General features: G+C 34.4%; 1 protein-coding gene across 1 annotated transcript in view; it reads left to right on the top strand.

Annotated features, from left to right (window-relative positions):
- The window catches only part of LOC121406852 (gamma-aminobutyric acid type B receptor subunit 1-like), a 47853-nt gene extending 24685 nt beyond the window's left edge, over positions 1–23168 (top strand). The window contains exons 3-16 of the mRNA XM_041597724.1: positions 3237–3407; positions 8947–9048; positions 10153–10218; positions 12540–12734; positions 13310–13543; positions 15171–15234; positions 15529–15615; positions 16761–16917; positions 17417–17549; positions 18981–19088; positions 20014–20139; positions 20838–20983; positions 21783–21975; positions 22968–23168. Of these exons, the coding sequence (XP_041453658.1) occupies positions 3237–3407; positions 8947–9048; positions 10153–10218; positions 12540–12734; positions 13310–13543; positions 15171–15234; positions 15529–15615; positions 16761–16917; positions 17417–17549; positions 18981–19088; positions 20014–20139; positions 20838–20983; positions 21783–21975; positions 22968–23168 (1983 nt within the window). The remainder of the gene's footprint in view (positions 1–3236; positions 3408–8946; positions 9049–10152; positions 10219–12539; positions 12735–13309; positions 13544–15170; positions 15235–15528; positions 15616–16760; positions 16918–17416; positions 17550–18980; positions 19089–20013; positions 20140–20837; positions 20984–21782; positions 21976–22967) is intronic.
- Positions 23169–26438: the final 3270 nt, after the last annotated feature.

Here is a 26438-nt window from a genome sequence, read left to right as displayed (position 1 = left end):
AGTATGTCATGCCCCTTCATCACGATGCTTTGTCACCAGGAGCTGAAAAATATTTAGGTGAAAATTTTTCCCAAAAATCTTCATATTTTAGACAAATTAAAAATAAAATCTTGACAAAAACATTTCATATTTGTGCTAGTTACTTCTCAAAACAAACATTTCAGATTACACATTTTTGTTCAGTGGTGACATATCATGATAGAAAATGTAATATCAATCATAGATTTGACATTTATATATTTTTATGAAACAATGTTTGAAAATATAAAAACTAACAATAGAATACAATGGCATTAATATTACTTTTTTTCTTGAAAGAAAATTCCACCTGAAATATACTTTGATCTCAACGGTATTCCATTCATGTGGAAGAGCTCAATATGCTCTTTCATTTGATACCAAATTCTTCATGGTAGTATTTATATTTCCGAAGATATAGTAAATTTAATGATGTTTGGCAAGTGAACAAATTTCACTGAATTCCAAGGGTGTATGTAAACTTTCGGCCTCAACTGTATATATATATGTTTGTGTGTGTGTGTGTACGTGTGGGTGTGAGTTTATTTACATAAGGATGCTAAGCGACGTAACTTTATGTAAGTCGTGTTATTCATCCTAAATGTTTTATCCCAAATCCTGTTATACTTCGACATTATTTCACGCACAACTGGAGTCCTTATCTTGAGCTACTCGAGATAACCAATTTTTGTAGTGTGAGTGTATTTTTGAGAAACCTGATCAAATTTAGACAAACTTGCAGGCATTCAGATGCTTGTTTTTAAAGGTCAAGTCCACCTCAGAAAAATGTTGATTTGAATCAATGCTGAAAATTTCATCAAATCGGATGTAAGATAAGAAAGTTATGACATTTCGAAATTTCGATTATTTCTAGCAAAATATTTATATGAACGAGCCAGTTACATCCAAATGAGAGAGTCGATGATGTCACTCACTCACTATTTCTTTTGTTTTTTATTGTTTGACTTAAACAATATATCAATTTTTACGACTTTGATGATTAGGGCCTCATTGCCTGAAGCACAAAATGTTAAAATAGTGAAATTCCACGTGTTCAGGGGAGGAATAAAACTTCACTTCACAAATCAAAATATTTCATATTTCATAAAATAAAATACAAATGAAATAGTGAGTGAGTGATGTCATCATCATGTGTATAACTGTTTAATTTGTGAAATAAAGCGAAACTTTAAAATGTCATAACTTTCTTATTTTACATCCGATCTTGATGAAATTTTCAGTGTTATTCTTGTTGAATTTTTCTCTTTTTATTCAAATCAAGTTTTTGTAAGGGTGGACTTGTCCTTTAACAAAAAAATATTCATCTACACAGATCTGAATGAAATTTCTACTCAGAGGAACCGAAAAGATTAATCTCTGATTTCGCACCAAGAGTATGTAACCATCAGACACAACTGATTTATGAAACAGCCCCAGGCGTATCTGTGAAGATGACAATACTACTTCTTTCATAATTACAGGAGGTCATTGCATAGATTTAGAAGCAGTCATACATCAAATAGTTGGACATCCACTTTAATTAGAAAACCCCCACAATAAAGATTTATGAAGAAGAAAGAAAAATGAGAAATGTCGGTGAAAGACTCAATACCCATTATGGTTAGCAGCTAGCATGTTTGAATACTGACTAATCATTATAATTGCTGAAAAGGTTATAAAGATGCATGTATTCATATTTTATTGTCACCAAATTAAATCAGGATTCTCACGGGAACGGCTGAACGAATTTAAAAAGAAAAGAGGGGTAAAAGACAAAACGATATTCTTTCTTCAATTCGAGTCTTTATTATCACGGGGTTTCTTCTCCCTAAATCGATTTTTATTCTTAGAGGAGGTTTAAAAGTGTCTCTTTTTTTGGCTACATTAATTATTTATGGTTAAATTCTTATGTCATGTATGCCTGTCAGCTGGAAATTTCCGCAAATTGATCGTATCTTACTGGGCTTAAAGGAGAATGAAACCTTTGGAACAAGATAGCTTGTGTGAAAACAGAAAAATAAAAGAATCAGATCAACGAAAGTTTGAGAAAAATCGGACAAATAATGAGAAAGTTAAGAGCATTTGAATATTGCGATCACTAATGCTATGGAGATCCTCACATTGGCTATGCAACAAAGATGTGTGATGTCACTTGTGTACAACTCTTCCCATTACTTTTGTATATATTTCAATTTCAAAAGCTTCTTCTTTTATCAAATCCATCGGTAGATTTTTTTAAATATATCATCGATAAAGAGTTTGTATCACCTTAATAAAAAGCAAAAAGAGACATTTTGGGGGTATTTTATAGTCCATCAAAGGGAAAGTTGTTCACATGTGACATCACACATCCTTGTCGCATTGCCAATGGGAAAATCTCCATAGCATTAGTGATTGGAATATTCAAATGCTCATAGCTTTCTCATTATTTGTCCGATGCTTCTCAAACTTTCATTGTTCTTATTCTTTAATTTTTCTGTTTCGACACAAGCCTATTTGTTCCGAAGGTTTCATTCCCCTTTAACCACGTTAACTAGCGAGTTATTTACCGGGTTATTAAGAGACAACTCCGACAGGTCAGGCGTCTCCACCGGTTGCGGAGATATGTTTGTGATGCAGTCGCTGAGACGTTACAACAAAATTGTTTCAGAGGCTTAATTCACCGCAACTGAGGAGACGTCTCAGATACGTATCCGTGACTTCCAAGAGAATTGATTGACACCTAGCTTGAAATATTGTCCAAGATTTTTCCCAAACATCAGCCCTAAACGCGTACTTCAGTAGTGGCGGTGCATGCATGGTTTTAAAATAGAGCAAATATTTGTGATTTTAATGAATCCTATAGATTTTAGCACACAATAAAAGGGTTTCATTATCAACACTTCCAAATGACTTTGAGGCAGCTTCTTCAGCAATATTTTGATCATAGAACAGAACATAAAAGGTACAATCAACCCATTGGGTGAATTATCTTGGGTCTGATTACATAAATAATCAAAACTTTTAACGCATGCGTGGTTTCAAAGCTAACCCAACCCAATTTTGTGATTTCAGGCCTGTGAGCTGAGGCATGTGCAGACTACTTTCGGATCTATCGATCACCAACAGTTTCGATTTTTACCCGACGAATGTATTCTCTTTATCAAGCCTATAATACTCAGTATATATTGATGGACGTGTTATTATCAATTCTGTGATTTTGATTTTCCTCTTGGCAGATGGCTTACGCGTCCTCATCGATCACGCTCTCGGACCGGGGCCTCTTTCCATACTTCTTTCGTACCATTGCAAGTGCAACAGAGATCAATCTGGTCCAACTAGCTATCATGCAGCAGTATGGATGGACCAAAGTTGCGATCATTTACGAGACCAACGCACTCCATGCTGGGGTAAGTAAGTGATGTTCTATGTACACTGTTAAAAAAAAAAAACCTGATTTTACTGAAAAAACAGAAGATTTTGCAGAAAGCAATAACAGAATCATTCTGTAAATTCATAAAACAGGATTTTTTCTGTACTTTAACAGAACAGGTCTGTTTAAAATGGGGAAAAGGGAGTTTTCTTTAAGGAAAATTGAAAGGTTCCATACACCAAATACCAATTTCCTGTAAGATTACGCAATCTGGTAAGATTACAGGTGTTCTCGAGACTCTGCTGCAGGAACTTCTTTTATTTTAAGGATGAATTTTCTATCAGTGTATGTCGGGGATGGCAAATGGCAAAGGTCCCGTAAGCTGCAGGTTTCAGAAAGACATTTACCACTGCCAAGCGGACTGCCTTTCAGCATCCTCAGAGACAATGTCGGTTCTCCGATTGCTTCTTCGACTACAAATTCTAAACACACTTTAAAAAGGTGCACACAGTAACTTCTTTTCGTCCCCGAGAACTCCAGAAATAGATTTCATAAATAATAATGTTTTACATTTTGTAAGATGGCTAGATAACAAAAGAATCATATGTATCGATTTTCAAATGGGAAAGCTTCGGGGCTATTTATCTTTTCCGATTCATTGTACCCTATAAAGATCCATTTCGAAATTCAATTTTCAGAAGATGAGTAGGGAGGTATATGAGAATTTCTAGGCCTTACATTCGAATCGGCACAATGACTTGAAAGGAATCACTTACTGATCATTACGTATGTCGTAAAAACGTGCATGGTTTGGGTATATCATATATATATAGAGACCACTCAATGAGCTCTTACTCTTGAACACTATTCAAATGAATTATTACAAGTGATCCAACTCCCTGCAGTTCATCATATTTCTCAAGTCAAAATGCGTCTAGGCATTATATGCTTTTAAAAGAGAAATAAAGGAGCTTGCTGTGCTAGAACTTAAGATTATAGATGGAGCGGTAGACATGGTAGAGAGATGGAGGTACCTTTTTTTTGGATGAAGTTAATGAACACACGCCAAGCCATACCGTGGTAGAGTGAATGTATTTTTCTTTAATAATGAGATAAATGGGATACATGAAGCAGAAGGCAAAACTAATAACGGTCATCTAGATTGAAAAAGTACGAACCGTCGTATAATATAGCCTACATGTGAAACAGAAAACTTCAAAGAAAACAGTTTTGCATAAGGAATCAACCATAACTAAAAGAGATACTATACCAAAGTTGGTCAAATCTATTCTGCCAAACAATACTTCCCAATAATCTACGTCGACTTTGTCATACTTCTGACACTGCAAGCCATTTTAATCATTAAGGGAATTTCATGTGGAGCGCCTTGAGCACCTACCAAGGTGGATACGTGCCCTGTACAAATCCTATATTATTTATTTATGTGCTTTAGACCCACACTTTACTTAACTGGCCGTCCATTCTGACATTCAATCTCAAAATGATCATAACCACGAGTATTTTAAAGAAACGGTGGTTAAAGAAAATATATATTAACTTTAAACAGATAAAAAATTATTTCAGGGAGGTCCCAAATGATTTGGAGTATAAGGTGTACATGTTTGTAGAATTGCCCATGATCCAACGTCATTACATTCAAATTTAGCAAAAAGCTTAAAGAATTTACCGAATGCTTTTTAGAATTGAGAATTTGAAAGTTCCTTTGTAACCATGGGATAAAAGGAGTCGGAAAGTCAAACCATTATCTCATTATTCATGCTACCTTTATGCCTCGCAAAAATAACGCAAAATGCCACAATATTCCCACAACATGATAAAGCTGATAAACAAGACCTAATTGACATTTCATTTTGACGCATCTGACCAATGAATAGTCCGATTATAGCGAAATCTTTTTATAGGACTTTTGTTTTTCTTTAGAAAAATTCGAGCTTAAGAATACACGAAAAAAAACACATTCCAATCATAACAAATACTGGATAATTCTAATTGCATTATGGGCAATTGATGTCATTCATATGTATATTCAATGGAGATTGAGACTGACAATAAAGACGGTCATACCTCACTGGGGATTCATGTCTTAACAAACTATCTCTCGGAGTCCTTGCCGCTTCCATTCAATTAACCTCTAATGTCATATTTTATACTTCGCTTTAATAAATCTCTACTCATTTAGGTACTAATGTCAAGGACAGTATATATTTCCGCTTGTAAGGTGACTTGCTTTGAGCACAAATTGGCAAACAAATGAATAGTTTCTTCGAACCGCGACGTTTTTACAAAAAAAACTTTCATGCTGCCCGACTTTCCGCTATACGGAAAGGTTGGTGAATGAAACAACTTGAATTAATCAATTAATAAGGAAAGATACCACATGACATGGAGCTTATTTTCATCGCCGAGTAGTATACTATATGGTATACGCCATTCGTCTGATTAACCCCGTTTACATAATGCACCAGCTTATCGTCTATTCGTACGACGGACGTCAGCGTAAAACGGCATGTCCGAGTAGGTGGCGTACAGATGGAGAAGATGGGGGTTCACGGCCAAGAAAAAAAGAGAAAATGTGAAGAAATAGCGTGAAACATTCTATTATTTTCTGAATATTAAGTCAAAATCTGCACAAAATTTGATTATTGTATTTTTCATATAAAAAGGGCGACGACCTTTTTTGCTCACTCGAATTTTTTTTTAATGAATTTTGCCCGATACGCCATATCTGGGGTCCGTTGCAGAAAGAGTTGAGTTTAAACGCAAATCAAAAAAAATAAAAAGTCCAAAATACGCGCTGTTGATTGGTTAAATATCAAGTTGCGCATGATTTTTAGAGTTGCGTTTGATTGCAACTCTTTTTGCAACGGGGCCCTGGCCCCTTAAAATTTTGGGCTTTATTACGCTTGTGATCAGAATGGTGAATTGCCGTTTGGTCTTTACCCTCTTCATCTCACATGGTCTAATACTCCTTCGTCTCCAATAATGTAGTAGACTATTTGGTCTAACTGCCATTTAACCCAATAATGTAGTAGACTAAATATTTGGTCTAATTGCCATTTAGCCCAATAATGTAGTAGACTAAATATTTGGTCTAATTGCCATTTAGCCCAATAATGTAGTAGACTAAATATTTGGTCTAATTGCCATTTAGCCCAATAATGTAGTAGACTAAATATTTGGTCTAATTGCCATTTAGCCCAATAATGTAGTAGACTAAATATTTGGTCTAATTGCCATTTAGCCCAATAATGTAGTAGACTAAATATTTGGTCTAATTGCCATTTAGCCCAATAATGTAGTAGACTATTTGGTCTAATTGCCATTTAGCCCAATAATGTAGTAGACTATTTGGTCTAATTGCCATTTAGCCCAATAATGTAGTAGACTATTTGGTCTAATTGCCATTTAGCCCAATAATGTAGTAGACTAAATATTTGGTCTAATTGCCATTTAGCCCATTTATAATTTTGTATGATTTTCAGTTAAGCCAGACCATTGTCACCTATTAATAAGAAAAAGGGGGAAAATTAGACCAATTAGACATAAGGCTAAAGGTGATTAAATAGGTATAAGACCACGTGTATGATTATTTCATGAAATAAGAGAGAAACTTGTGTACGCCCGATCCCCCCCCCCCCCCCCCCGTTTTGCCCATTATTGTTTTACTTAACGAACTGCCCAACCTGTGACACTTTGAGAGCATTGATATTTTTTTTCATTTAAATACGAAAAGAGATAAAATTATTTTAAGGAAGGTCATCCTTTATATGGCCCCAAGACCCTGTGATGGCAAATGTGTAGAATGCGTGCATACGCATTCTACGGGAGATGAATAAGATAAATAGAATCCAATAACTTTCCTGACCGGCAAAAAAATGGAATAAATAATGGGAAACCTCAGGTCAGTAATAAAGTCGAATTCGAATAAGCCTTTTTAAGAATAATTGTGCCCCAAGTTCTTTATGCAGACCTTGCAATATCCTGTCATAAATATTGAAGAAATTGAGTATTATAATGCAGTTATTGCCTCTAATTCGATCGAGTATGAGATGTTGACATGCATCCATTTACACTGATGTCGGCAAAAATATTTAGATTGTACCGCTGAATTACATGTACTAAACAAGAAAATGGGACAGGACCTAGCTACTATACTGTATAGAAGTATCTTGTACGGAGCCTTTAAAGTGCCATCGACTTGACGGCTTGGCGAGATACTTTATCTTGACAAGTCAACATAATCCTCACTTTTTTTACATTTTGTAGTGTACCTTATGCTTAAATACTTATGTTAGATACTTAATTTTATCATTGGTACACTATGTTTATGAACACATTTTTTATGTATATTATGACATTTGTTTTAAAAGTGGAATCAATAAATGAATGAATGAAATGAAATAACCTTATTATGTCGACATGGCGAGATACGTTATCTCGCCAAGTTGACTTATAAAACATTATATGTTAACATAGCGAGATATTTTATCTTCCCAAGTCGACTTATAAAACATTATCTGTCGACATGGCAAGATATGAAGTGTCCAAGGCCCGGCGAGAGTCCAAGGCCCGGGTAAATCTCGCCATGTTGACATATAACTTTTTATATGTCGACTTGGCAAGATAAAGTATTGCGCCATGTTTACATAATAGCTTTTTATAAGTCAACTTGGCAAGATAACCTATCTCGCCATGTCGACATATGACCTTTTATAAGTCGACTTGGCTAGATAACGTATCTCGCCATGTCGACACAATAAGGTTATTATGTCGACATGCAGAGGCGTCGATTATGGGGGGGCAGGGGGGCGATCGCCCCACCAATGAAAATATTGGGGGGGCAAACATATCATTTTGCCCCCCCCCAATAATTCCGCATGTGCTAAAAATAAAATAAGATTGTAATGTTACACAGAAATCAGCAAGCGAGATTGAGATATACAACTCGTTCTTTGTCTAGAATCGTGCTCAAAATGTCCACTTTTCATATTGGAATATAAAAAATTTCAGCTCGCGCTTCGCGCTCGCATCATTTTTGTAACAAAAACCCATACTTTCCATGATTAATAGGTGAATATGGTCCCGTTTTCAGTTCTAAACCTCAAAAGAACTCCCACTTCGATTTGCATTAATCTTTTGTTGGATATATATATCTTGTTCTTTATTAAAAACGTCCATTAAACTCAATTTTTTTTTCAGATCGAAATATCAAAATTTTCAGCTCGCGCTTCGCGCTCGCATTAATCTGCTGGCATGTGGTGAGATATGTATGTATATATATATATATATATATTATATATACATATATATATATGTGTGTGTGTGTGTGTCTATATATACATATATAAATGTACACATATATAGGCATATGTGTGTGTTTGTGTGATCGAGCGCCTTTGGAAAATTGATTCATGATTTTGCCCCCCCCCCAATCTGAAAAATGGATCGACGCCCTGTCGAAATGGCAAGATAAACTATGTCGCCAAGTCGTCAATTCGATGGCACTTTAAAGGCTCCGGAGTCTTGATATACACGTATACATGTTTGTACTGCAGGTATCATCAAATCTTCAGGCTATATGTGAACAAAGAAATATGTCTGTTCTTGCATCGGAGTCGTTCACACACGATCCATCGGACGCAATTCAACGGTTAAAGGTCAGGATCTAAATTTATATTTCTATGCCTTGTTATCTGGTACTGTAACGATGACGTCACTACCAACCTTTTCTATGGGATTTGGCTCTTAACGACCAAAGAATCTTCAGCATTAAGTTCTATTAGTTCTAATATTCTAAACCTGTATATATTTTTTTACTTATGGGGGGGGGGTAACCTTGCCCCATATTCAGCAGATGTCATATACCTGGTGGGTGTTTCATAAAGCTGTTCGTAAGTTAAGAGCGACTTTGAGAACGATTGGTGATCCTTTCTTACGCGCAAAACCCTCGCCAATGAACGGTTTTGTGTATATTATTTACCCCAAAAAAGGATCACCAGTCATTCTTAAAGTTGCTCTTAACTTACGAACAGCTTTATGAAACGGCCCCCTGGATATTTTCCATAATAGTGTAATCAAATATACTATAGTATATATTATAAAGTTTTATATCAAAAAGAGCATCTTTGTAGATCTTTTTTTTAATTTGTGATTTCAAAGTTTATTGGAGTTGATTCCGAACATAAATATATATTGATAACTATTACATTACCGTATATGGTTTGTTTCATTATGTCTAATTCATATATATCATGATGCGGTTGCATAATACAATGTGACATCAATGTAAATTTTCCTTATTCGGTTATTTGTAGTTCATCTATTTACATAACATTCTGGCTATTGGGTTACGAACTCCTTGCTATACTGATATGTTTATTTTTACTTTCAGGCATGTACCCCGAAATAAGTTTTTGTTTTATTGTCGATGGGTTCATCTTGACTTATTTCAGTACATGTATGTTAAAGCGTTCATGGCGTTAGAACAATGAAGATATCAATTTGTATTCTAATAATCCCATTGCTAAAAAAAAATCGTGATTCGTTGCTGTGTTCACGAAAGACGGCCATAAAACTGGATCACGCTAAAATCTTTTTAAATCGAATGTTTGGAGGAATATCTGTAATACAAAAATAACCCATCATCTTTTGAAGGGCACTGAAAGATGTTTCTTTTATGGTAATCCTTTTCATGATTTTTCAATGTATTAATTCATTTTAATCTACTCTCATAACATGTACGTTCTATATTCTCTCCACAGCAAAAGGATGTTCGAATAATTGTGGGTAATTTCTACGAGAATACAGCACGGAAAGTCTTTTGTGAGGTAATAAAGCTTCCTATATTAGCAATGGATGAACGTATAAATTAAATATAATTTAGTATATCATCCTTTCTTCAAAAAGTTTTGGCTTCTTGATGATTAATGAACTGATCATTGGATATATACAATGTATATATCCAATGATCTGTTCATTTTTAACCTGGAAATTTATATACATGTCATGTATATAAATTTCCAGGTTAAAAATCATTAAATGGAAAGATGTTCGGAACTTTTTATAAACCAGAATCATCTATTTGTTACAATCATAATACCATATTCAATATGGAATATAAGAAGGACTATAGCGATTTGGAAGTTAATATTTTTCGCTTACTTAGGTATAGTTGCATTACATGAGAATGTATGATAATATTTGATACTTCAGCTTATATTTTTCAAGGCTTGCCTGTAAACTGCTTCACAAGCGCTTAACCATGTTAACGCCACGAAGAAAATAATAAGGTTCTACATAATACTACTGATGAAGATTGACGTATATTGCAACATTTATATAGAATTGGGTTTTTGATATATAAAGCAAGTTCAGATACAAATAATATAGGTGTGATTCTAATGCTTTTTTATTATGTCAAGTGAGTTAACGTTGCGTAAAATTGGAGAGAGCGTGTTCCAAACACGTGGGGCAAGAGATTGAAAAGGGTTTGAGCTAACCTTTTTCCTGTGTTATAGAAATGACATATGAAGGAGGTACCAATTCGTTTAATCATGGAGCTATTGTAAATAGCTCCTTGGTTTAATTAAGTCTTTATAAATGTCATCTTTTTAATATTTTCAATGGATTTGTTGGCATGGTTACATACTTCCCAATCGATAAGCGAATGTTCTTGTTAAATTAATTGGAAGAAATTTGGGAACAAGTGATGAAATTTGATGAAATGTAAATTCGATGGCATCTGAGTATTTCCACTAGTAATGATATCATTTCTCTCTCTCTCTCTTTCCCCCACTCGCCCTCCCTCCCTTTCTATCTCTTTCCCCCCCCCCCCCCCTCTACATCCAGTCTCTATCTTCTCTATTCATCTTTTTATCGCAATCCCTAACATTAACCTCCAGAAAATATAAAAAAGTAAGATGTGACGATTTTCTTAACCAAAGTTAGATCATGAATATTCAGATAGAAACAGTGTCGTGATAATGTATCGAAAATACCTTGACAGAATAGCACATGTAAGCCGAGATGGCTTATTTCCAATGGCATGAATGGGGTGATGATAATTCTTGTCTACATTACTTGACCGTTTCTTTTCATTAAGGATAGATTTACTTAAATGTGCAGCAGTCCTAATGTTGCTTTTGATCAAAATTTGTGTGTTTTTAAATAATTGTATTCATTTATTTTCCGTTCACATAATACCAAAAAATTCACATTGCATTATACGGAGTTAAAAACATCACAAACATGTCAATCATAACGATAAACTTGTACCTAACTCGTCAGGAGTGAATTCGTCAAAGTACGAAAAAAGCTAACATTTTGAGTAGGCCTGGCAATAAAATTGGAAACGGAAATTTTTGATAACGCGCGATTTAAGAAAGGTATCCCGTTGACTAATACAGCGTATACACAGCAAAGGATTCCTTAATTGCGGCAAGGGCTCAAGAAGGATTACATTAATTTAAACAAGCTAGAGTGTCGCTTTAGGGCGAGCACATAATACGCCCACCTGTAACGCGGAATATGAAGTCAAGCAAGATAAGTGAAAGGTGGCGACCTGACCTTTGACCTTTGACCTAAAAATCAATAGGCTTCCTTAGATCCATACTGATATCATACAAACCAAATTATATGAGCCTAGGTTAAGTTAAACTAAAGTAATTACGTTTACAAGGACTTAAGAACGGTAAGAGGAAAGCATGTCGCTGTGACCTTGACCTTTTTGACCTAAAAATCGTGACGATTCCTGAAATTCATGCTAGTATCATAACACACTAAATTATATGAGCCTAGCTTAAGTTAAACTGAAGTTATCGCGTTTACAAGGACTTCAGAAGGGTGAGATAAAAGCATGGCACTGTGACTTTGACCTTTGGCATTAAAATCAGTATAATTCCTGAAATTCATGCTAGTATGATACACTTAATAAAACTGAAGTTATCAGGAAAATGAAAAGTTAACGGAAAGACAGACAGACAGACAGACGGAGAGCAGGATACCATAATACATCCCGTCTAGGACGGGCGTAATATAAAAAAGTTGATTAGAAAAGGTAGTACTTTTCATGTTTGCAACTTGAATTCCGTATGAATGTCAATCTGATATTTACAGTGTGGTATTTTTAACTCTATGCATGGCAATAAAGGCATACAAGCACGATCTTTATGGCGCCTCTTATGTGTGGTTCTTGGTTGGATATTACACACCTGATTGGCAGCACCGTGTGGATCCGAGTGAGGTAGACTGTTCTCCTCATCAAATCTTACTGGCCAGCGAGGGTTATCTCACGGCTACATGGAGTATGAATGGTAGAAAAGAAGAACCGACCATTACAGGTCGTGTGAGTATATATATGGAGAAATTGATCAGTTTACATATTATGGAACACAGAAAAGAACCAATGAAGATGTGTTTGTTTTTTATTTGTCTGTTTTTGCATAGGAAACTGAAAATATCTTATGTGTATTCAAAATGGAAGAAAAAAAGAACTTGACCTTAATGGAAAAAAAGGCCTTACAAGCCCTGCTTTTTCAGGGGTTCTCCTTGTCTTTCGTTCAATACGTAACTAGATATTTGCTGGGTTTCTTTTCCTACTGTAACAATGGTTTATGATTAATTGATTTGCATTTGTAAAATGGGAAATCACACTTGTAAGACAAAATGTATGTGCAGAAAGTAAGACGAATAAATATCTTAATACATTGTAAGCCTACCCTTCTTCTTTGCTATTCTATGTTCTAGAAATTTTGAAAGGTTTGGATTTTTGGTGCAAAAAAAAGTGTTTCTTCGTTCAATTTTCGTTTCAATTTGAATTTATTGAATCAAATGTAAAATTACGAGACACTTGATTTTCGACAATATTTTTTCTAATGTATCAAGTGTAGTAGCTGTGAATGTTGTATTTAATAATTACAGACCCCTCAGCAGTTCCGCGATGACATGGCAGCCATCTTGGGTCACGTGATTGATCTCAATGGACAGGATGTGGCGGCAAACGCTCATGATGCGATGTGGGCGATTGCATTAGGACTCAATGCATCCATATCCGACATAGCACCACGTACACTTGAACAGTATACATACGGTGATGAAGATATGGTAGATATTTTCAAGGCCAAAATCGAGCAAACTGAGTTCGATGGCGTGTCGGTGAGGATTTGTTTCCTTGGTCTTGTAAAGTATAATTTGATATAATTATTAAAGGCCAGCACCTCCTCTATTAAAAGCCATCAACCATTATTTAAATTGTAATGTATGATATCTGTCAGTACACACACAATAATCCACAAATAAAAACATATTCAGTCAGCGCCCCTCTCTTTTTCTCTTACACTACACACCCATATATTTTTCACCATCACACACACACCCACACACCCAACCACACAAACAACAGCCCCACACACACTCATAAATTATAAACATGCACAACCTCGAGAACTAAACCTTTATGTAAAGATTTGTATCTCACCTTACTACATTTCTAAATAATATCAATACATCAGTAAGTGATCAATCCAGAGTTATCTACGAGTCAGTATGTTAAATTTCTATCATTCGAGCATGCGCTTCGAGAACTCTTCATGGATTCGCCGCTTCGTACTTGATATGATAATCTCTATGAATTTCATTTATAGATAATTCTTGAACGAATAGTTTGGAGGTTTCATTAGCCTTATTACAACAGGAAGGCTACAGATGTTCGTTCGACCCAACCCATTCGATTTTTTTCAATTTGATATTGCTGATTGACAAAAGTGTATGAACATAATTGAAAATCTAATACTGATTCTAGAAATGGTAACTACTGAACTTCCTTTGCCCAAATTGGAAAGATATATCAATGACTTTGGAACTATTTCTTGACTGGCGGAAGAATTAGGGCTATGTTACTCTTTGAGTTGATAAATTTGATCCCTTCATAGTTATCTTCATAAATGGCGATTTATTTTTAAAATGAGCTAGCTACGATACCCTTCTCTGGTCAGATATGGAATGTCAGATATATATCCTATCCAACGGTGGTAAACATTCGACCCTCTAGTTTCACGTTTATTTTTTTATGAATTTTTCAAAAGTGCCATTTTAACACACAAGTCTATGGGAATTTTTTACACGCGTGACACCTAATGTTACATTCAAGAAAAAGTATTGAGTAACGGTTAGTGGAGGATGCGCGGTATATGTGTGTCCTAGCCGAGCTGAAGAAGCTTGGATGGAGAAAAAGAGTTCGATTTGAGTCCTAATTTAATTCCCAGACTTGCCAACTGTCCCGATTTTTCAAAAAGGCCGAAAATCAGGATGTCCTGATTTCTAGAATTTCATGTAGGAAATAAAATTAAGAAAAATAATCGCCAGTGGCCCATTCTTGCCCCCCCCCCCCGTCCTCACTATTTTTAACAACCCTTGTCTTTTGGGGGGTAAAGTTGCTAAAATTCAGGTGCTTCAGAGAGCACTGCCTGCTTGACCCCTGCATGGGGCTCTGCCCCTAGACCCCGTCGGGGGCGCATTCTGCCCCCAGCTTTTAGTTGTCTAGATTTTGCAATTATGAATGTTAGCAGGTATGCATTAAAATTGATCGATACATTATTCTCTACTGTTGATATACTCGGTGATATTTTGTATAATTGCATTCAATATGAATGCACTTTTCCTGTGAATCAAATCGATTTGAGATTATGAAAAGCGATGTCGAATTTCCTGGGTGAATATGAGTCTCAATATTGAGCAATTAAATTCTTGGTTGACATTCGTTTTTATTCTTCTTATTATTCAGGGTCCGGTAAGCTTTTCACCTGTTGGCGATCGAATTGGTGTCTTTCTCGTTGAACAGAATAGAGGTTTGTATATCCATTGAAAAACATAAAATTTGAAAGGTGTGCGGGCCTTAACATACATTGGTTAATATTACAAATGTATTTTGAAGTCAGAACTTGTATGTTGTATTTGATCTCGTTCATTTGGATTAAAAGAATACAGAGAAAAACAAAATTCATGAGTTTACGTTCAAGAAAACTGTGCCTGACTACATTTCATACATAGGATATGAAAATTAACTCTTGTTTATTATCAACGTAAGTTTTGTCATTCAGATAAATCAAAAACAAATAAATAACTATTTATTAATTATTCAGATGGCTCTGAGAGGGTAATTGGAACTGCACAGAGAGGAAAATCAATTACCTGGTTATACCCAAGAACGGACATATGGATAAACAACGGTAAGTCATAAATCTCGTAATAAAATCAGACTAGGTTCCATTTTTTATTTCATTTTGTTTGCCCACGTATTACTTGAAGGAAATTTGTTTTTATGTGTTTACACGACTGAAAGCAGTTTTATTAAAGTGCTAATGGGGTTTCAAATACTATTGCATTTTGACCTTTAGGGGATATTTTTCTATACGATGCAAATTTCAACTGCCTGATGTCTTAATTGGTAATATCTCCATTTTCGTATGCATAATGGATTTATTTTTCCTTGAGAATCCTGACTTTTTGAGGAGCTAATACGTTTTTTTCGAGCTTAGAGAACTTTAAAGTTAACTTTATTTTATTTTTTTACAATAGCTGAAGGTTTATATCCTCTTTTTTTATATCCACAATACTAAAACTATTTTTATTTTTTAAGTACTGTTCATCGTGCGCACGTCAACTACATAAGAAATGTTGGGATGTTATAACACAGAAATATATGTCGACTATTGGAACAACACTTCAATCTTGGAATCAAATTACTCTGAAACTGAAATAACATCTTAAACTGTACAGTTATTGTCATGGTTATGATCAGTTTCTTGTACTCTTTTCAGTCAATGTATAGCCGTTTTTTGAAGGAAATATCAAATTGATTATTATTGAAAATTGAAAAACTATAGATGTTAAGTGAGAATGAAAGAAAGTGATGAAATAGGGTAGCATTGTTAATACAATAAATATAAAGTGAAAGTAAAATGTAAGAAAGTAGAATCGGGAAAAATTACAATAAACTCTGTTCAGTTTTTTTTTTTTTAAGTAAAAAGATGTCAGCAAACATTCACTCTATTCTAAGTTAATGCCAATATTATTTCCATGCGCGTCTTCATATCACAGTGAAGAGCAGTAATCGTTTGTTTTTCAAGCTGTCAGAGTGTCAGACGACGATGTCAAGCTTTACGAATTTCGGAGTAGTTCAGCGGAGCTCTAAAATTTGATCTGTAATTCATATGTAATTTATTTACTTTTGAGGGATGCCTGCATGATGGGGATAACCTCCTGATTATGGAATGACATATAAAATCGTTGAGCTCCTTAGTACTAAGCCAAGAGATGTCATGTCAATTGCATTTTATGAATTTGCAATTTGTTTGATTTTTATACCAACCAGATGGGGAGCCGCCATCAGATCATGATAAGACACGTATCATCCGAATCTATCAGGGGGTACCTCGTCTTGAAGTAATTGTCGTCGGTACCCTTGCTACTGCCGGTGTTGTCCTCGCTATTTCTTTTCTAGTTTTCAACATAGCCTACAGAAATATAAGGTATGGCGATGTATAAAACGTTTAATCAAAATCGTTCATATTTCTTAACAATCGGCAATATATACTTTAATTTTATTCTTTAATATACATGTATAGACAACTCCTTCACAATGAAAGGCGCGAGTATGAAAAAATGACTGTTCGGAGGAAAGCGAATTCAACAATACTTGTAGAATATTCATTTAAAAAAAATCATTATCAGGGATAATCTGTTCACACAATTATCATTCTATGAGCAATCTTAGATTCAGTTAGGAAAAAATGATATTAGAAAAATGGAGCATCACTCCTTTGCCAATGATTATAAGAGGATAGTTTTGGGGTTTTTTTAAATAACATACGTTTGAGTAGAAATATTGACTTCACGTTTCAGCAATATCCGAAATTACAGGATAAGAGCGATTGTTAGTACGTGTTTGCAAACATAAGTTTCCTGATGAAGTTTGTGCTCTAGAAGTAAATAAAAATATTAATGGGATTGGTACTTTATTTCATCTAGAGTGATTAAGATGTCCAGTCCAAGAATGAACAATCTGATCGTCATAGGAATCATCATCGCATATTTATCAGCCGTACTGTTTGGACTTGATTATGACGGAATGAGTGACGTCACCAGAAAGTACATCTGTACGGTAAATAAACATAATTATTTGCATTTATGGTCATCAAAACAAATATTTACTATTAATCTGATCAAGGAATACAAAAAATAGGCAGAGAGTATTAGCCCCCACCCCTTTTATTTAATCCATTTTGTCATTTTTTTTTCATTGAACGACAGCGTATTACTTTCTATGACTGAAAGTTGATGGGTACTTTATTACTGTATGATAAAACTTGATTGCAAGAAATACATTAAAGTGATTGGTTAACATTGGTTTGACTTTTAAAAAATCTGAGCTAGAAGGTCACACTTGTCACCTGTGTCTGTAATATGTTACAAAAATGAAGCCCAGAAAAAATTGCGTTCGAAAGTAATTATTTAGTGCTTCAAAAATTGAAATATAAAGTGACCGGAAACACCATCTGAATTTCATCCCATACACTTATGTGTACTATTTAGGCGTCTATAAGACGCCTATTTACAAAATCGGGGTTTGCCTTGTAGTTTTAGCTTTTCATTCTCAATAATGGTTGTTTTCAGGGTTTATTAGTTCTAATACATGCACTAGTACACATGTTTCATCTTGGTTTGAGAATTTTTTAAATCGGCTGCTCACAAAGTTAAACAATACCTTTAAAATCCAGCACGTAGCAATTTTCCCTCTCATTCTCCCTCCTGTGGGACTATACTGTATAGTTAAGATCGATATCTGATCCATCTAAACCATTTTTCATTCAATTTCTGTAGGAGTTATGAGATGCACTTCATCTAACATTCAAGAAACATATATCGATCACCCCTACTTGAAAGAGAACAGTGTTCCACAGTGTGTAAGAACACAGTGTGTTCTTAGTGTGTTCACAGTGTGGAACACGATGTGAAATCACCTTCACGCTGTTCAATTTGAGCATTTCAACAGTGTGAATCACGATCATATTCACGTAGGCCCGTATTCTGAAGTCGGGTTTAACTTAAACTGAGGTTTATAGTTGTGGTTTAAGTATGGATAGTCACTATTGTTTAATAACTCACTGCCAGTAGAGATATCGTATTTCAGCTCATTTGGCTCTCAAATCATTCATAATCGTCTAGGAAGTATGAATAGATGATTGTCTTCACCATTGATGAATCAGGAAAGAGCACAGTAAACAAACAACTTATTAAACATGTTGACACTTGTGGCTTCCCATAATTTTAGCAGAGTTAGACCATGGTCTACAGAATACGGGCCTAAGTCTACTATTCCAACACACTGGACATCTCCACCATAAATAAAGCCACAGTGTGAAATTTCTTTACACTGTAAAATTGTACCATTTTCACACTGTGGATCATATTTTCACATAGTCTACTAAGTGAGCACACTGATTACACTGTGATCACCACTGTGTGACACTGTTTGCTTTCCAGCAGGAATGTTCACATTTTGGTCTCATTTGTTTCTCTTCTTTACCCCCAGGCCCGTTTATGGACAATTACAATAGCCTTCACACTCGCCTTCGGCGGAATGTTCACTAAAATGTGGAGAGTTTACACTATAATCGTGTACAAGAAAACGCAGCGCAAGGTAACTCCCCCCCCCTCGGCTTGCCCCGGAATCCCCCCCCCCCAAAAAAAAAAAGTGCTACGTGTTTCAAATAAAATAAGATGTGCATGCATTTCTATACATGTATGTTCAGTAATTAAAGAAAAATGTATGTATAGATATAATTTTCACAGTACAGTTGATATTTTATAATGATTTATGTACATTATTCATTATGTTTGAAAAAATATTTGCCTATTATGTAATATTGAAAAAATTATTATACTTGTATATACTTTGTTTTTGTTATGAAATGTGGAAATAAAATAAATCAAATCAAATCATGTTTGAACGAGGCTTCAAATTGATATTCAATTTTTAATATCAATTCAATTTATTATTTTTCATTTTCAACAGAAGAACAAAATAATGTGATCAAAATAGTTACAATGAACTTATACAGATAAAATAAATTCAGGCATGTACAGTATTTGATATTTATCTATAAAACGAAGTAAAGCAAAACAGAATATATATAAGCCAATATCATAACCATTTTAAAATAAAAATTCTGTGAAAATGGAGGGATCCACTAAAAAGCAGTGCTTGTATTGTGTGGACCCCTCTAAATAATTATTTTAGAATATTAGGATATTAAATACTCGAGCAAGAAGTTGTTTGTCACGCGTGTCATTGAACGAACGAATATATTTTAAGGTGATAAAATAGTGGCATATGATTGCTTTCATATTGCAGGCTTGAAGTTCTTACAAAGGTAAGATAATAAACAACAAACTTTCATTAAAATCGAAAATTGCAATCCTATCAATTTTAATTCATGAAAACTACCTTTTAGTCTTATAGCTAATGTTTAGCAATGTGACAACGTAACAGCGACAGTTATTGCGATCTTATCCCATTTCTGATGACAATATTGAAAACTCAGATTATCTATTACATCTCATAGGTCATCAAGGATGTTCAGTTATTTGCTATCATACTGGTATTCTTCATCATCGATCTAATCATCCTCATTTTAAGAGAAATTATCGACAGCTACTACATCATAGAGGAATCTACACGGAAATCACAGGTGAACTTGGTTAACCCCACCCTAGATTTCCAGCCTTTGACATGTTTTAGATTTGTGCTGACAATAGATTGAGTCTAGTCCATTGTTAGATATCATATTAATGATCTTATAAAAGATCTAAAGCGTTGCTCCAGCGCCCTTAAAGTTCATATCGACTCTTGAGAAAAAAAATACTAAGATAGGCGTGCAACAAACTGAATGATGATGATTATGTAATGATTCTTTATTACTACTTTTCAAATATAACACGACTTTCAATCGGCATTGTGCCGCTTTGTTTTATGTCGTTTTGTTGCAACCTGTTTGTCGTGTTTTGTTGTTCTGTTGTCTTGTCTTGTCTTCTCATATCTTGCCTTTTGCTTCATTTTGTCCCTTTTTGTATCTATAGTAAACAAAGAAATCACGCCAAAATGTATTATTTATTAAAATGGCATTTATATTACATATTGTAAAAATGTGTTGCTTCTGTTCTTTTGTATATTGTACAGAGACATCTTTTATGTCTATATTTATTTTTCGAATTGACCTAGATAAACAAGCCATGCTCTCGAAGTGATCCCCTTTTCATTTCATTATCTTTTTTTAATTGCCTTATTTTGTAATTTTGTAGACAGAGATTGAAATAAATTTCGTTTCAATCAATGATTTCATATCTACTCGTGATGACCATATTCAAGATTTATGTTTCAATTCGACAGACGGCAGAGGATATCCGAAATGATGTTGTATTTGTGGATTTTCACAAGGCCTGTGTGTCTACACGAGAGACAGTCTGGCTGACAATGCTGATGGTTATTAAACTATTCGTTATGATTTTCGGTGCATTCCTCGCTTGGCAGACGAGGTGATATATATTTAAGTATTTCGAAGTAAACATGATTGTTGTAGATACGGGGGGTAGAGGAGGTATATCCCCCAAATATTTTAGGTGGGAATGGTCTGTTTTATCATCGCCTCCCCTCATAATTTACGGTAGAACATTGTTATGATTGTAATGAATCGTACGACAAGTATGATCATGATGATAAGGAGAGAGTATAAAGTGGTGGTGATCATGGTGATGGTTGTTGTGATTATCGTATACACACAAAATGACCATCAATTCAATTTTTTTCTCGTAATTTTATCATTGGTATATCGAATGAAATCGTTCATTCTGTGCACTGTAAACAGATGCATGGATGGAGAGAAAAAAAAAGAATCAGGATGAAATAGAATGATATGTTCATGTTATTTTTTAAATGTGACATTTTTTTTTCAAAATTACCCCCCCCCCCCCCCTCCTCCTCTCGCAACCAAGCGTATAGAGGGTGTCCCCTATCCCGCCATTTTGAGTATCACATTTTTTAAAATTCATTCTTGTGATTTTAAATGAGAGAATATATATGAAAGAAATAACGTTTGATTTTTAAAAGAGGGTATAAAATCTAGAGCACCATTGTAACCGATGATCCTACAGGCCCATTTTCTGGTTGCAGGCCTATCTATCCCTATGGATCATGCACATTTAATATGAATGTTTGTTTATTTATACCATGGATACTGTCCTCATTGTAAATTTGATATGAATATGTGTGAGAAAGATTACGTTGGAAAGTTTAAGCAATATACTTTACGACATTTCCCTTATGATCTTGATACAGGAATATTAATGTGCCAGCCTTGAATGACAGTTACCACGTGGGCCTTTCTATTTATAACGTTGCCATTTGTTGTGCTGTGGCAGTACCACTCAGTATATTCAAAGTGGGTAATTTGGCTGTTGCGTATGGTTTGGTGGCTTCATTCATGCTCCTGTGCGCAACCACCACGCTGTGTCTTCTCTTCTTTCCGAAGGTCAGTTTGGAAAAATGTTTTAAAAAACTATGTTTCTTTATTTTGTTGTAATTGTGTATTTATTCGTTTATTTATTTATTTATTTTTTGTTTATTTATTTATTCATTTATGTATTTTTATTATTATGTATCTGGTTAGTCAGCTATGTATTTAGTAATGCAAGTTTGTATTCATTCATTTATATATGTTTGATTGGGACTCAATTAATTCTTTTTTCATATTTGTGCAAGTTATTTTAAACTAGACTAAAAGTCATGTACATGTGAATTGACAAAAAGGTTGAATTTTGCTCAATTATGAACAAATTCTTCTGCTTCTGATTTAGTGCATTTGGTACAGTCCGCCGCTGGTGTATTTATATTGTATCTTCTGTTACCTGATGAAGGAGACTTTATAACATATATCAGCTTATTCAAATGTATTCTTAGAAGACCACTTTCATCTCCTTAGATATCACTATGATAGCTTTTAATCCGCACTGCATGAATAAGGGTTAATGCCAAAATTCACGATTTCATACCTACTGGATTTTATCGTTGATGATTTTGCGTACTTTTTAGATATATATTCGCTCCAAGATATTCGCGCGTTTGATGATTTTGCATATTTGTTTGATATATATTCGCTCCAAGATGCACGACAGATTCAAGAACAAAGACAATTTATTTTCAAATGCCTTCATGACAAAGAGCAACCAAGAAAGTCTTTGTCGAAAATTGGTGAATCAAGACATCACTTTCGTCTTGGGACGACATATTTTTTCGACAGCTCCGAAATTTGGGACAATTCTTCTTTCCGGTTCACCAATTTTCGACAAAGATCCTCCAGTTGTTCTTTTTCAATACATTTACTGCGTTCTTAATTCCGTCGTGCGCGTCCGGTAACAAAGGTTTGCTAATCAATAGTCTCAGGAGCCACTAAGGAAGGCGTGTCTCCCCGGCATCCTTTATACGATTAATCCTTAAAAAATTTCTCCATTTTATCCCGAACAGGCCCTTGCAGTTCGCCGAGGTGTGAACAACGTGGGGCCAGATAACAGGATTAAGACCATATCATCGGCAGTCGAAAATTCGGGTTCCTGCAATCAGGATAGAGCGACGGATAGGTTGAAAGTGAAGGAACCCGTCAGGATTACATCATCCGCTCATAGTAGTGCCATGGGCAACGAAGGAAGATCGAATCGGATGTTCTAATTATTTCATTTCATTTATTTTATCTTAATTTCCACTTCAAAAAGAAAACGTTTCCTACGTACATTACAATTTACAAAAAGGTAATAGAAATAAATAAGAATATATATATATGTATCACTCTCATGTCTCTGGTGAAAGGATCTTGAAAAGCACTTAGACGGCTTGCTCCTCACAAATTATCAAGGAGTTCTTATTGTACAGTGACAGATGGGTTTTACTTAATAAGGACATTGCTATTTATGTACAATAATAAAGTCTTTAATTCAATCCAGGTATATAAAATGAAGTTATTAACATTGGCAGAGATTCAATTCAATTCTTTTATTTCATTTCCATTCAAATTCGAGTTCTGCGCCTATGTACCGCGAACAACACACTATGCAGGATTGAAAGAGTATACTCGCGAATTTAATGGATCATCTACATTCAATTCAATTCAATTTTATTTATTTCACTTCCATCAAACAAAAACAAATTGTATACCATATATATAAAAATAAGTATTTGTATCCATTGCAAAGAAACAAAAATAATAATACATATGTTGTGAAAAAAAAAACTTACACGATTTGGGCAACACATTGGAGGTTTTAAATAAGTATACTATTTTTCAATAGAAATTAAATTAAGATGGAAATGGAGGGACCCACTAAAAAGCAATGCTTGTACAATGTGGGCCCCTCAAAAATACATAACAAAACCATTAACAGAGTACAAATGCAGACATATGTAATCAAATGAGAAAAAAAATAAATGAGAAATAATACTTACAAAATATAAAATACGAAGATATCAAAAAATATAGTTTGTATAGGACAAAACAAACCGTCCTAAAATATATCCAAAAATATATCCACCCTTCCCACCCCCCCCCCCAAAAAAAAGAAAAGAGAAAGGGGAGAATGCCCTGAGAAGAAGGATGGGTGCTGCTAAACGTAGATAGAACACATGCCATCGTGGACTCAAGCAAACTGGATTCAATGTAAATAAGGAGAAAAAATATATAGAATGACCTGGAAAGAATAAAATGCGCGAAAAATGTGATTGATGCCGTAAATAAATAAGCGGTAGGAAGGCGGATAAGCGGACAGGAAAGAGAAAAAAGATGAGAGGATAGACACAAATAATATATGAGGTTAAAAACCGAGCACAATTGGGAAGGACTTGTGTCAGATTTTTTTTTCAATTAAAAAAAGGGATGATTTATGTTTTAATTATAGTCTTTATAGTAAAAATGATGACTAGCCTCTTGACAGAGATGATGAATAAGATTTAATTTGAGGATACATTATAAGATTTTAATAGAGATAATTTGAATTTAGTCTTAAAAGAGTTCAAAGATTTTGCAGTTCTTATATCATTATGAAGTGAGTTCCATAACTTCGGTCCCTCATATATAAATGTGTTCTGAGCCAGCAAAGTTCTTAGAAGTGGTAAATGGAATTCACCCAATCGCCTTGTTGGATAGTTATGAATGGATTGATTTTTTGGAAACATTGAATGAAATACATTTGGGAGGTTGTTATTGTTATTGTACATAAACTGACCGAGATTGAACAAATACAAGTCTTTAATTTCAATATTTTATGTTCCAAAAATAATGGGTCAGTATGAGACAAATATGCTTTGTGACATATGACACGAAGAGACTTCTTTTGTAATAGGAGTAATTTGTCTAAGAGTGTTTGATGTGTGTTGCCCCACGCTAAAATTCCATAATTTAAATAAGGTAATATAAGGGATGAATATAATGTAAGCAGGGACGATAATGGCAAACAAAATTTAAGCTTGTTAATTATACCAATGTTGCGTGAAATAGTTTTACATATGTTATCTATGTGGAATTTCCATGAGAGCTTATTATCGACTGTTATTCCAAGAAACTTAATATGGGATACATTTTCCAAGGGAGTTCCATCCAAAATAATATCAACAGGAAGTGTATTAATAGAGTTGCTAAACAACATATATTTTGTTTTTTGTAAATTTATTGACAATTTATTTGCTCTTATCCATTGGGTGACTTTTTTTAGTTCAGAGTTGATTGTATTAGCAAGGTGAAGAGGATTTTTATGTGAAAAAAATAAGTTAGAGTCGTCCGCAAAGAGAATGAAAGAAAGAACATCTGATGATCTACAAAAATCATTAATATAAACTATAAACAAAATCGGGCCTAAAAGACTACCCTGTGGAACTCCACAATTATTTTTTTTCATTTGAGAATTGCATCCGTTTAAAAAGACATATTGCTTCCTATTCAAGAGGTAGCTCCTGAACCACTCCAAGGCCTTCCCATGCACTCCATAATGATGTAATTTGTTTAGTAAAATATCATGATTAATGGTGTCGAAGGCCTTGGAGAAGTCCAGGAACAAACCAATTAAATGAGAAGATTTATCGATTGAATGTGCCGCTTTTTCAATGAAACTCAATAATGCATGTGTAGTGCTATGCTTTTCCCTAAATCCAAATTGGGAATTTGAAAGTATATTATTTGATTTGAGAAAATTAATAGTTCTTTTATAAATAATCTTTTCTAGTATTTTCGACAATGTGGATAACAAAGAAATTGGGCGGTAATTATTAACATCTAATTTGTCACCCTTTTTAAACAAAGGAATGACTTTTGCTATTTTCATGCTCTCGGGAACAATGCCGTTAAGAAGTGACAGATTGAATATATGAGTTAGGGGATCCGCAATTGACGATATTACCCCCTTAAGAAGAAAATTATTGATGTCATCATGTCCTGTACTTTTTTAGAACTGAAATCAGAAACAATATTAATTATCTCCTGATTATAAGTTGGAGCGAGAAATATTGAATTAGAATTTGGTGGTCCTAAAAATTCAGAAAAGTGTTTTGCTGCGGGAGGAATATTACTTGCAAGATTTTCCCCAATTGAAGAAAAGTGATTATTCAGGATATTACAAATTTGGCGAGAATCTTCAAAAATGACATCGCCAGATCTAATTTTTGTAATATTGGATTTATTATTTGATATATTCATTGCTTGTTTTAAAATTTTCCATGTATTTTGCATATCACGCTTGTAAAGTTGTAACTGATTAGTAAAATATTAGTAAAATACATGCGATCGAGCGTTAATAAGCGAATTTAATTTAACATTTTATTTCATAAAACGAGTTCTGTGTCCACGGGGGTCTCACTCTCCTTTTCAAAGTTTGGGCTTGAGAACGACAGTGGGGGCAGCTTTCGCAAGCATTAAACCCCGGGGGAGGGGGGACAGTCAAATATATTGCTATACAC

Source organism: Lytechinus variegatus, chromosome 2, assembly GCF_018143015.1.
Source record: "Lytechinus variegatus isolate NC3 chromosome 2, Lvar_3.0, whole genome shotgun sequence".
NCBI classification, from domain to species: domain Eukaryota; kingdom Metazoa; phylum Echinodermata; class Echinoidea; order Temnopleuroida; family Toxopneustidae; genus Lytechinus; species Lytechinus variegatus.
This window is presented reverse-complemented; position numbering and strand designations above follow the sequence as displayed.